This window comes from Saccostrea cucullata, unplaced genomic scaffold, assembly GCF_032062105.1.
Source record: "Saccostrea cucullata isolate Sc308-1 unplaced genomic scaffold, CSIRO_AGI_Scuc_v1 ctg4189, whole genome shotgun sequence".
NCBI classification, from domain to species: Eukaryota; Metazoa; Mollusca; class Bivalvia; order Ostreida; family Ostreidae; genus Saccostrea; species Saccostrea cuccullata.
The window spans coordinates 40719-53646 of NW_026918393.1; the positions used below are offsets into that span (position 1 = coordinate 40719).

At 35.1% G+C, this 12928-nt stretch overlaps 2 protein-coding genes across 2 annotated transcripts; both read left to right on the forward strand.

Annotated features, from left to right (window-relative positions):
* Positions 1 to 462: 462 nt before the first annotated feature.
* LOC134264391 (mucin-5AC-like) lies at positions 463 to 6392 on the forward strand. Its single transcript, XM_062746687.1, has 7 exons — positions 463 to 780; positions 1986 to 2268; positions 2666 to 3235; positions 3590 to 3684; positions 4222 to 4447; positions 4617 to 4778; positions 5428 to 6392. The coding sequence occupies exons 1-7, from the start codon at positions 544 to 546 to the stop codon at positions 6291 to 6293; spliced, it is 2439 nt and encodes an 812-aa protein (XP_062602671.1). The 5' UTR covers positions 463 to 543; the 3' UTR covers positions 6294 to 6392.
* A 578-nt stretch (positions 6393 to 6970) lies between these two features.
* On the forward strand, positions 6971 to 11883 carry LOC134264402 (uncharacterized). Its single transcript, XM_062746698.1, has 10 exons — positions 6971 to 7316; positions 7870 to 8149; positions 8343 to 8502; positions 8595 to 8769; positions 9018 to 9140; positions 9307 to 9418; positions 9587 to 9690; positions 9852 to 10071; positions 10776 to 10865; positions 11051 to 11883. The coding sequence occupies exons 1-10, from the start codon at positions 7074 to 7076 to the stop codon at positions 11758 to 11760; spliced, it is 2217 nt and encodes a 738-aa protein (XP_062602682.1). The 5' UTR covers positions 6971 to 7073; the 3' UTR covers positions 11761 to 11883.
* The last annotated feature ends 1045 nt before the right edge of the window (positions 11884 to 12928 follow it).

A 12928-nucleotide genomic window follows, 5' to 3' on the forward strand; every position in this document is an offset into this window, starting at 1 on the left:
TATTTCCCGATCATGACAAGGAGCACATGGCGGATTTGACCGGTCGGCAGGGGATGCTCATTTCTCCATGGTACCTGATCCCATCTCTGATGTTTCGGAGGTCCGTGTTTGCTCTGCCCCTATTTTGTATTGTTTAATGGACTTTTGGGCTTGAATATTGTTTGTTATCTCCGTATATTCCATTGTAATAGATAACGAGACACAACTCGAACAGTATTGTTTCTAGTAGCGTGAGGTGACTCAGATATACATTGGAACGTCTTTATGGAATATATTGGAAGTGTGTCGAATCACATTAAACCATTCTATCTTTCATTTCAAATGAACATCAAAGTCATAATTGTTAATTGCATAGATATATATTTTTGAAAAAATTGTTAATTAAATTGTATTTCTATTTATAAATCAAACTAAGATAGGTTGCACCTAGTCTTGCAAGGTCAATCGAGGACGAATCGCACCTACACAATGTCTGTTAAGTTATCAAAGTGATTGGAGTGCCAATGGTTTGGAAACTTTAAAGCAAATCTGAGAAAAGAGACAATGAATAACACATTACGGTTATGTGCAGTGTTAATCCTCTGGGCGCTTTCTGCAAAAGGTCAAACTGATTTGACCAGAGTAGCAGATAGTTATGGACCTTTGGTTGTTGAAACAACAGTCAAACTTCTCCGTGATGCATGTTTAATTAATGACCACTTTTTTCTTCGACGCATCGCCTCCTTTGAGACTAATGATGGCCTTGCTCTTCTTCCGGCGGACCATGGTGGTATCTGGAAGGTAAACTACACACGATAAACATTTCACATCACACCTAACGATTGACAGTCGTCAGTTTAAACAGTATTAAATTTTATTATTCTTTATTAATTACTAGTATTAGAACTCAAATGATCAAATTTGAAAATTTGAAAACCTATCGACAAATATTATGTGAACTTGTTGAAAAAGCATGTTTTATTTGTGTCTCTAGTTTAACCTTTTCATATTCATTTAGAATGAAGTTTATTTTTGAGAACAATGTTTCGCTAACGCGTACAGTGGGTATGAAATACAAACATATTAACATGACGAACCGTAATCAAGGTCATAAGTCAATTGAATTAATACAAATTTGGAGCAGAGGAAACACATCTACAAACATCAGAGGTGTGATCAGGTGCCATGGGTGCGTAAAGAAGTCAATTTTTAATTTAAATCCCTATGTCATCAACTTATTTGACAATACCGTGTCTTGTTTTTGAAACTTTTCGTACGTGCATGTGTAGTATGCATTGCATATCGAATCAACCGAGAGACAGAAACTCCATATGCACGTTTATTCCTACTTAAATAAGGCAAGTTACGATATAAAATTTGAAGTCGTTACGTTATTTGGATAGTATGATGCCATTAATGTTAGGGAATTCGACGTCTCCAGACTTTTATTATATGTATGATATATATTGTAATTCATTTGGTTTCTCCTTTTCTTGTGACTCATTGAAAACTGAGGTTATAAATCTGTTTTTATTAGAATTGACATAATTGTCAGGCTTACAAGAAAAATATAAATTCATGTGTCAGCTCTTTGACTCTAATAATAGTTTTGGACCATATCACTTTAGGGTCAAAAGTTACCGGAAAAGTGAAGAAAGAAGGTTTTTAATTTATAAAAGATATACTTGTATTAGTTGTGTTTATATTCAAACCGATTTGTTTCAAAGTAGAGGATTAAAAGTTTGTTTTCTGGATACATGTATATTATTATTCTCATAACATTTGAATATAGTTTCAACATACATGTACGCCTAGATATAGAAGTAAATATTTGGAGAAAATGTGTAAAAAGATATCGTGAATTGACAGGAAAACTATACATAAAATGTACATAAGCAATAAACTTTTTCACAGGGTTCTTAAGATACATACTAGTCTAGCATTTTTGAGTATGTCTTGTCATTACACTTAACAAGACGTTAATATAGCTCTAATTTACATTGTAGGTAGATGAAGAAATGTTTAACTATACCCAGTCGGGAACGCCCATTTTGCAAAATATATACAGAGATGTGTTCAATAAATTGTTTGTGGTATGGAAAGGAATAACCTGGAAAGAATTGAATAAACCCTTATTTTCCGGACTTGCTGCAGCAATTTATCTCAAAGCAAAAACCAACGAAACTATACCCCTTTCAAAACCCGGCCAAGCAAAATTTTGGAAGAAGTACTTTCGAACAAATGGAAACGAGCAAGCTTTTCTCACAGCAATGCAGGCAATGCCTGAAGGTGATTACAGTGCATGTTTTACTATTTTCTATTTTATTATGATGCGGATGTATTTATAAAGTTTGTAATTTTAAAACATTTGCGAATATCGTCATTGACTTTTATAATAAATTTAATACCATTTTACATGTACATGATTAGTCGGCCAGTCGTATACTAGTATTTTTTTTTTTAAGATACACTTTCAGATACTATAGTATTTAGCTAATTTTTGGTTTGTAAGTTACCTAGACTCACGACCTTCTGTACATACTCAGAATAATTAAATTTTTTTTCTTGTCGTTTTTAAGAGAATCAAAACTTTACAACCCGGCTAGGAACCCGTTGCATTTTTAATTCTCTATTAGTTAGTTTGAATATTCATGTAATATTTTAATTTTTAAGTGTTTTACCGCAGGTTGCAGCGTGCCTACTCAAGTAGATCTTACATTCATTGTTGAAACATCGTCCAATGTTAACTCTGCAGAACTGAGACAGACAAAAAATTTCATCGCAAGGATAATAAACGGTCTAGTTGTTTCTAGTTCGAAGGTTCAAGTCGCTGTGGTTACATACGGAAGTCAAGCAAATGTTTCATTTCATTTGAATTCTTACTCAAACAAAATAGACGTGGTTTCTCACATCGATTCCATGCCTTTGAGCGGGGGATCGGTAGCTACAAGTAAGGCCTTAAAACTAACGAGGGAAGAAGTATTCGTTGCAAAAAACGGAGCCAGAGTTGGTGCCGCGCAAGTAGCGATTCTTATTACCAAAAGTCCGCCTGACAACAAGACCAAATCCGAAATCGAATCCTCTGTCTTAACTGGAAGTGATGTAACTCTATTCACCATTGCAATTGGCTCAACCGTTAATTCAAATGATTTGAATAAAATCAGCAGCCAACCAAATTGTGTTCATTATACTCACATTGACAATTTTTTGGATTTGGAAGACCTTGCTGCTGAAATGGATGAAGCTATATGTCGAGGTAAATATTTGCCAAATTATAGATACTGTTAATGTAGAAAAAGGAAGCATTTACAAATCAACATGTAAACTTAATTTTCCCCTCTCAACAGAGTTAAGTTGAAAGGACATAGAAACGCGAATGTGTGTGTCGGGGGGTAATTTTTTCCTTGTGGGTGTAACAGAAGTGACGTATTTTGCATAGAGTTCGATGTCGAACGCTGCCTTGATATCTGGATAGATCTATTCTCTTTTGCGAGAGGAATGTTACGCTAAGCGATGCCCATGTTACTGCTTTAATTCTTAATCAAATTTCTTTACACGATTACGTCATTTATCAATTATTTAGCTATTTTAAAGTTTGGATTGCATTTAGCACCAGTGAAATTGTCCAGTGGAAGATTTACCCATCCCTGTAATGTGGACGCCTTACTTTCTATCCCTGACAATCCTTACGGTACCACGATTAAGGTAAGAGCTGGAAATTTCATGTGATTCAAAAATGCAGAAAACTTGCACGCAGTCACATTACAATGACGATCCAAAATACAGACAATACTTTTAGAACAGAATGATGTAAACGTGTTCATGGATTTATATCAGATAAGCCAAGTTCAAGTACGGAGGAAAGGGCTTACCCTTTAACATTTTGCTCAGTGTTTCAACAATGTTACGTAACAACTGGCTTATTTTCTTATATCTTGTTTTCAAGATTTTGATTTTGAATGTTTGTTTCACCTAGGATTACAGTAAATGCACTTAAGTACATGCGTATACATACTTATCCCATACCGAAATCCCGAGTTTAATTAGGTTGTTGAGTACTTACAAATTTTATCAGCATTTCCTGTAAGTGAAAAAAACTGCATTTATGATAATGAATCTGCAATTGTAAAATTAAATTTCTTATTACAGTTAATTATTGTAGGTATTATACGTACATCTTTTTTTTTCCTAAAAACATAGCAAAATTTAATATGTTCGCTAACCTCTTTGTTTCATATACAGATTTCAGTTGGTGCGGGGTCGAGGACTTTATATACTTCGTTCATGTTTGGACAGCCAAACACAGCTAAAAATGACCTTGCCGCCACAGTAGATAACTTCAATCCCCTGACCTTGTATCTCCATGACAACAACCCCAGTTACCACATCAGTATGAAGAGTGTTCTAGGATTGATTTGTATGGATAACTATACCATTGATGTTCAAGTGGGACCACCGAGCTCAGTATGTAGGTACCGCCTTTAAAACAATTTGATCTAAGATGACATTCCAGTTTGCATGCAAGTACTTAAATAAGTTCTTACTATTTATAATAAAAGTGGCAAACTGCACAAACTCTCAGCAGTTCATTGAGAATGCATTATTCTACATGTAATTAATCTCAACCTTCACTCCAGCGCCTGATACTATTTGCATAGAGCAAGGCATCAAGAAAGATTGTTCTAATGTTACAATGAACACAACACCAGCAACCTCTGCAACCCCAGGAACCTCCGCAACATCAGTACCCACAACGTCAACAGCACCTTCCACGCCTGCTGTTGCCACAGCAAGTACATGTAAGTATGAAAAGGATGACAGACAAAGGTTAAATTAATTCATTTTATTAATGTCATTATTTTTCTTGCATTGCCCGTTTTGGTTTTCTTGTTGCGTGAGCTAATTTTAGAGGTTTTTTTTTTTTAAAAAATCCACGATTTTGTACATTTTAATAAATAGAAAAGACAGTCCTTTTACGTGTGACAGTGATCAAGTTCAAAAAGGAAAAATTATTTGTGATTTATTTTGACATCCACTAAGATTATTAACACACAGATAATCATGTAATAAATTATTCACAGTTAATTTTTTTTTAAAGTTGGTTTCATTAATTCATGGATATTGTCCATGAATTGGATATATATTTTTTATATCAGACACGTCATCTATCAGGAAAAACGTAATATATAGTTTGTTTGTGAATATTAAATAATTAATAAATTTAACTATTCCCATACTTTGCACATTAATCTATCCTTTTCGAAGCATTATTTTGCAAACCTTCGAAGATAGAGCATATACTAGGAACAGGCAACTTCATGATGTTTTAACATTGAAATGAATTCAATTTTTCGACTGGAATGTATGTGTATCAAACCAATTTTTTTAATAATGTGATTCTTGCAAAGTTTCAGACACCTTTTTTTCTTGTTATCGTGTCATTTGTAGATCAGACGACCCCGAATATTTGTGTCGGGAACATAACAGTCGCCCAACACCCCAATGACCCAACCAAATTCCTGATGTGTGACATTAAAGGCCAGCTCCTCACAGTTCAGTGTCCACATAAGGAGTTATTCTGCGCGGCCACAAATTTATGCGAGGCACATTGCCCCTCGACGACAACTAAACTCACCCAATCGACAACTCCCATTGTGTCGCCTACGTCATTGGTACCAGCAACAAACAGCACAAGCAGAAAACCCATCATCATTATAGTCTTTACCACTGGACCCCCGGTGATCATGGGTTCGAGAACAGCGCCCTCGAACTCCGCGACAACCACTATTCCTAACACAAAGACGACTTTTACGAATTCACCTGTTAGAACAACACGTGGCATTCCCACTACCACAACATTACAAAAGATTACATCAACAAATTCTGTATCAACAACAACTCACCGAGCAACGACTAATCAAAACTGTCATCAGAACCCATGCACAGTACATGCTTTCATGAATAACAATTTGTATTTCCCCGCATGTGATGAACACGAATATTATCAATGTTTGGGAATAAATTCCAAGAAAACAGTACAATGTCCGCCAGACAAAATTTTTAACCCTGATATATTGAATTGTGTGAATGAATTCGTTTTTAACGAAGAAACTCAGGCTTTTGATAAAACAATTCCAAATCCATGCAAAAATACACGAGGAGATTTATATTTTGTTCACCCTACTGACAAGTCCAAATTTATTCACTGTGACGGGTTTTGGAATGGCTTTATGAGAACATGTCCATCTGGAGAAATATTTCATGAAATGGCACAGTCTTGTATAATGATTGTTAGCTCGGCTTTTGGAAAATAAATGATTTCATAGAGGGAATTTTTGCAGCAACGATATGATATGCATGGTCTGAATATGTTCATGAATAAATGCAATACAGACTGATGTAAGCTACTTAAATAAATGATGTAGAGAAATTCATGACACTGAAAGTCTTTTTTTTCATTCTGGACACTTTTTTTTCTCAGGGTTTTTTTTTTTCCTGCAGTGTTCATTCAACTGACAAATTTGTTGGACCACACATCTACGATTCGAAGCATTGACACCCACGCACTATCCTTGTGATAATTCTCATAATCATTTATCATGGTATTATTTGCTACAAAATTACTAATGCACCATCTTAATTATATGAACAATAAATGAGTGTTTTTAGTAGATGGACTTCAAACATTAAGTTTTGAATTTATTATGTCATTAAAGTTAAACGTACACTGAACAAGGATTATCAAAGACTTTTTGGAGTCATTTTTGAAACAATATTTATTTAAACAAGATTAGATAAATACACATTTATATAGATACGATAGTAAACTGCCGAATGAGAATACCATAAACTAAGGTGGTTGCAATGGATTTCTTTGGCGCACACCAAGGTGTTGTTATTTACTTTTGGGCTGTGCCTAGTGAAATTAAAATTATCAATTTTTGTAATAGATCTTTGTTTGACAATTGATAACGTATTAATACCCTCCTTCAAGAGTATTTAATGCTGAGTTGTTCGTATCTAACAGCTTTGGCTCAGTTTCTCTTGGTGAAAACTTGTTTCACTTGCTGTACATGATCTAAGAACAAAACAAAATGAGGACTCTGGTTATATTATTGAGTGTGTCAATTTTAGGTATTTTTGGACAATTCACTGATAAAACGCGTATTCCTGGTGCAAAAGGTTCAGATGTTGTTGAGGCAGTAGTTAATTTAATAAAAAATTCTTGTATTTTCCCAAATGATCGAATGTACTTGAGAAGACTAGCCTATGTGGAGACGCAAGACGGACTCAATCCAAATACTTATAGAATAGGATACAATGGAGGAATCTGGCAGGTATCGTATTTTATCATTATCTATCTCAAAAGGAAGTTAGACTTCTGTAAGTTCAATTGCACTTTCAGTTATAAAAAATTAAAGTTTTATTCATTAACTTTATACAATCCTATTTATATTTTAAATCGATTTACCGGTATGTTCCGTTAAACAGATCTAAATATGGAGGTTGAATCAATGACAAAGTTGGCTATGTCTACAAACTACATCAGAATTTTAAACTTTGCATTATGATCCGTATTTCAAACTCGATTCACCCGGAAAGTTGGTGATAGAATTTTTACAGAGGATATATATTTGGCTTGCATTTGTAATTTTTTTTAATTTTGATATTACATAATTTGATGTGATAGTCATGTAATAATAATAGTGAAAAGGGTAAGGTATGGACCCTTTTTAATAACCTAATGCATAACAACTGGAGAATTTCTAAATAATTTTTTTTACACAAACATATAAATGGTACAATGATTTTTTTTATAACAGTGTTACGAGGCTCAGTTAGAAACAAATTTTTACACAAAATTATAAATGAAACAATTGTTTTTTATAGGTTGACGAGGCTCAGTTTAGACTAACACAAATATCAGGAACACTCACCAATGAAAAGCAAATGCTGAAAAAACTAGGTATTGACTGGTCCAGCGTGACATGGGCGGATCTAAGAAAACCATTGTTCTCTGGATTGGCGGCTGCCATGTATGCAACGATTCAGGCTGGAGCGGGAGGAATTCCCGTGGGTATAGAGTACCAGTCCGTCTTCTGGAAGAACACGACAAGACCAACAAAAGAAGTCAATGTGTTCTACAAAGCAGCCCAAAATTTGAAGACAGGTGAGATAAAACCACATACTTGGTAACAGTAGTCTAGTTTGCATTACAGTAATTGACGGGGTATGAGGGCAACATGGACCTAAAAGCACAAATATGATACTTTTTACGCATCGATGATAGCATTACATTTTTCAAATAAGATTTTCGTTTACCTTTCTTTCACCCAATACTAAATGTTTTGGTCGACTTGCAGGTTGCTCACAGAAGAATAATCTTGACTTAGCCTTTATTGTCGACGCCTCATCATCTTTATCATCACTTGACTTCACAAACACTACAATGTTTGTAAGAAACGTCATCAATAAGTTCAACATTGGTTTCAACGAAACAAGGGTTTCCCTCATAAAATACAGGTAATTGTAGGAATTTTGATAATACCTGTGTTTCATTGATATATATTTCACATTTCATTCTTAATTACTTCTTGTTTTCATCATTACCGTAGCACTTCTGTTACCGAAGAGTTCAAACTTAATACGTACGATTCGAACGCCGCTGTAGATAAGGCCGTATCAGGAGTTCGTTTCAATGGCGGTGGTACCAAGACAGACGCAGCAATCCAGTATGCAGTGGACAACATTTTCCCCGTGGCAGATGGTGGACGTTTGGGGTCGGTAAAGGTATGATTTCCTAGAACTTTCTTACAACATTGATTGCAAACAAATCCCTCAAATTTCGACAAATGCAGTGTATTTGTGTTTTTAACTAGCATTGACTGGTAATCCATCTTATTTCCAGTAATCACGAATCATTTCTCGTACGAAGAAATATAAAAATTAGAAATTTTTCTATATATAAATAATTTTGGTACCATTATTTGCGTTTTCAACTGGTACATGTATATTTCCTTTTGTTTATTAACTTATAGGTTATTGTATTGATCACGGATGGGCGATCAGAAAACAAACTTAAAACATTACAGGCAGCAGTAAATGCCAAAAAGAGTGGCATTACCATCTTCACTATTGGAGTTACGCCACAAGTGGATTCGGTTTGTACAAAAATAAAATTAGAAATATTAGCGGTCACTTGATCCCATTTTTTTCCTCTTTTTTCTCTTTAAATCCCGTTTGAATAATGATGTAATATGTTCGAGTAAGCGAGAAAATTTGCCGACATACCTGTAATATCCATCCTATACCAATTACTAATTACAGACAGAACTTGAAGGTATTGCAAGTCAGCCGACTTGTACCCACGTAGAACTCCTAAACAACTTCAATGATTTAGACTCCCTCACAGCAGAAATTGAACAAGTCTCATGTACAGGTATGTTCATGAAAACTTCTCACACTTGATACCGTTGATTTGGAAACATTTTAACCAAAGATCGTTTACATTTGAAGAAAAATGCCACTTTTCAACAATGAAAATTTAAATGTTTATATATTGATAAATATCTTTTAAATGTTAAGATACTCTCTGAACTCTTTCTAGCCCCCGTTGTGCTGACGCCCAGTGCGGTTGCCTACACCTTCCCATGTGGTTCTCCACTTAATGTGGAGGTTCTGCCTAGCCTCCAGGACGGATCCTCTGTCAGAGTGCGTACAGCTTGAACAAAATGAAATGAATAAAATATATTTACAATATTTTAAATAGAGACATTCGTGTTATAGAGATAAAAATAAAAGTACTAAATCTGCAAAACTAAAAATGTATGTTTATCATATCCCACATTGTAAGGTATTGTATTTTATGTTAGGTAACAGTAACAGAGGGATCGGTGACGATATACGGATCAACCAGTGCTAAGGCCAGCTCAGTTCTAAACGAATTTCAGCGGATAACCACCTTTACCAGACCAATGACCTTCTACATCAAAGGAAACAACACTATTTCCTTGGCTTTTGTAAGCAACCTTCCAGCATCATGCAAAAGTAACTTCCGTGTTGAAGTCACACAAGGTGTCAACATTAGACCAAGTGAGTGAAGTAATGTGAATCCACAAAAGTTTCAATTTTTTTTCCATGATTAAAAGTAGATAAACTTTGGAAGTAATAGTGATTACATGTATATCATTTTACCATTACTGACGTAAATTCGTGTTCTTCAGTAATTTCCTTTTACTTCTTCTCGGTCATAATTTAAAGTAAACTTTGTTTAAACTCTTATTATACACAAGTACGCTCATCTTGTGTGGAATCGATGTTTATTTTGGATAGGGTGGGCCACAACAGGATTTCAAAGTCATATAAGAAATAAAATCGGTAATTACTAGTGATGCACATGAAGTGTCAACTGTTACATTTTATTTTCAGATCATTACTTCATCAAAATAAGACCAAGATCTTTGATTTTCAAACAAAATGCACGTACATGGTAGTTTTGTCTAAATGCTCTCCTACAGCGAAGATCCAGTCAAATTGTTCTGGAGTTACCTCCATGCTATATAGATCCAACTTTTTATCCTAATATTATCCTGCGGATGATGAAAACATAAGAAATGATTTTATCTGTTTTACCTGTTTTTAAGAATAATTGGAGAAAGGCATTTATATGCTGTCATCAACCTCTATACATGCATGTATGTATTTTAGTGGGAAGAAATAGGGTCTGTGTGATCTAAGCGATTACCCGGGCCGATGGGCATTTTATAGTATATCTGATTCATTTATTTTATTTACAGATAGTCAAGCCCTTTGTGTTGAAAATGATATTGTAAAGAATTGTTCCACCACAACCCTCTTTCAGAGTCCGTTTCTAATCCAAGGGCCCGGTACGTTATCCTTCAAGTACTAGAATTCTTTTATCACTCTGTACACAGGAATGAGAATTTAATATTCCATCTTTTAACTTTGCTCAATTTTTTTACATATTTTCCAGAACGCTTATTTATTATATGTGCAATTATACATCATGACATTCTCCAATTTACCTTCAAGGAACAATTGTCTCTTTTAGGTGCTAATTTCTTGAGCCCATGTGATCCAACTGTTGGACATATACAAATATTCCCATATCCGACAAGAAACGATCGCTTTATCTTCTGTGACGACAAAGGTCACACATTCATAGTCTTATGTCCTCTTGGTGACGTGTACATTGCATCATACCAGACCTGTGTTCCGGGACAACTTTATATTGCCACAAGCACCACCCGTGTTGTAACCCAAGCCGTCGTCACCACACAGAGACCTACTACCCCGATCCCCGTCACAATTAGTCCGAGCCCAAGCCCTGGAACTGTCCAGAATCCATGCACCCCGGAAAACATCATCAACCAAAATATGTTCTTTCCATACCCAGGCAACGAGCAAGCTTATATCGAATGCTACAACCTCCCATACGTTGCGTCGGTTAAACTTTGCCCAGAGCATCATTATTGGTCGCAGAAGTACCTTACCTGTCTCTATCGAGATGTAGTCATTCTGAATCCAACCCCAACCACGGAGTCTTATCACACCAACGCTGCAAACCCATGTAACACTGTTCCTGGGCTGTATTTTTATGCCATCGCCAACGAACCAACCAAGTACATCCACTGTGATGATTTTGGTGATGCTTTTGAGAAGACATGTCCAGAACATAAGGTGTGGAACCAGTCTGTTCTACAATGTGTTCCTCAAGGACTTATTATATATGACACCGCTAAACCACCTGTAGTTGGGTAGATCATGTTTACCATTGTACATTACAAGAAAATAAAGTCAGTCGCAAATAATTTGTCATTTGCACAATATCAACTTTTTGATTTTTATATACATGTATGATTTTTAATAAAAATTCTCTTTTGATTACGGTGTTATCAATAAAATCATATGGGTTATTTCGAGGAGTAACAAAGAATGGACAAACCTTTTCTATCATCAGAAATAACCAATGGAAAGAAACTGCTGTTAGAAGAGAAATGCATTCACGTATACGTGATACTATTGAGATGGGGATCATTTGAAAGAATCATCAGAATTGTGCACTAAGTTAGACATGGGTGTAAAGGGCCCAACTGAACAGAGATCAATGAGTCCTTTCATTCAGAATATGTATTAGGTGCTTCTAATCGAGTCCTTATTAACCGTAATCTTGCATTATCAATTTGCCCTTCAAAACAATATTATCCGACATCAAACAAGCTGGTCCGCGGAGACTACTCCAATCCGCTCTGATTGGCTATAAACACGAGATTTTACACTCCTGAGATTTCCTACAGGCCAAATGTCCAAATCAAACTAATGTGTCCACGAAGACAGACAGAAATCAGAAATGAATTCCCTGAAACCGTATATGTTGTGATACAAGGTAATAATTGATTTGATGGCTCGAGGGGTCATCGATATAATTGGATTAATGAAGTGGGGTTTTTCTGCCTGTTCAGACGCCAGGATCTGTAAATTTCATTTAGAAAGCGACTTGGGTGACGTTTCGTGAATATCTATCTAGTTATTGCTGGGATTATTCAGGAAAAAAAAAAGAAAAAACTCGGATTTCGTGGAAGAATTTCCTTTTAAAGTTACTTTTTAGCTGTAGAATAAAAAAAACAAACAAAATATTTGTGTATTTACTTATGCGGTTTCCTTTATTTCAAAAAATGTTTCAAATTTAGTACCATTAATTTATTTTTTGAAATGTAACATTTTTTATATCAATCCTTCTGCATTATTGATTTTTTATTCACATGGGTAATATGTTAGCATAAAATGGTCTCGATTTGTAAATCCTCTCTCATATTAGAGAAAAGGCGCTGGAAATGATTTAACACCATTTGTCAATGTTGATACAACATCCATCGACTTCATTTAATATTTTATGTAAATCTTTTCATGATTTCATGCATTTACAACA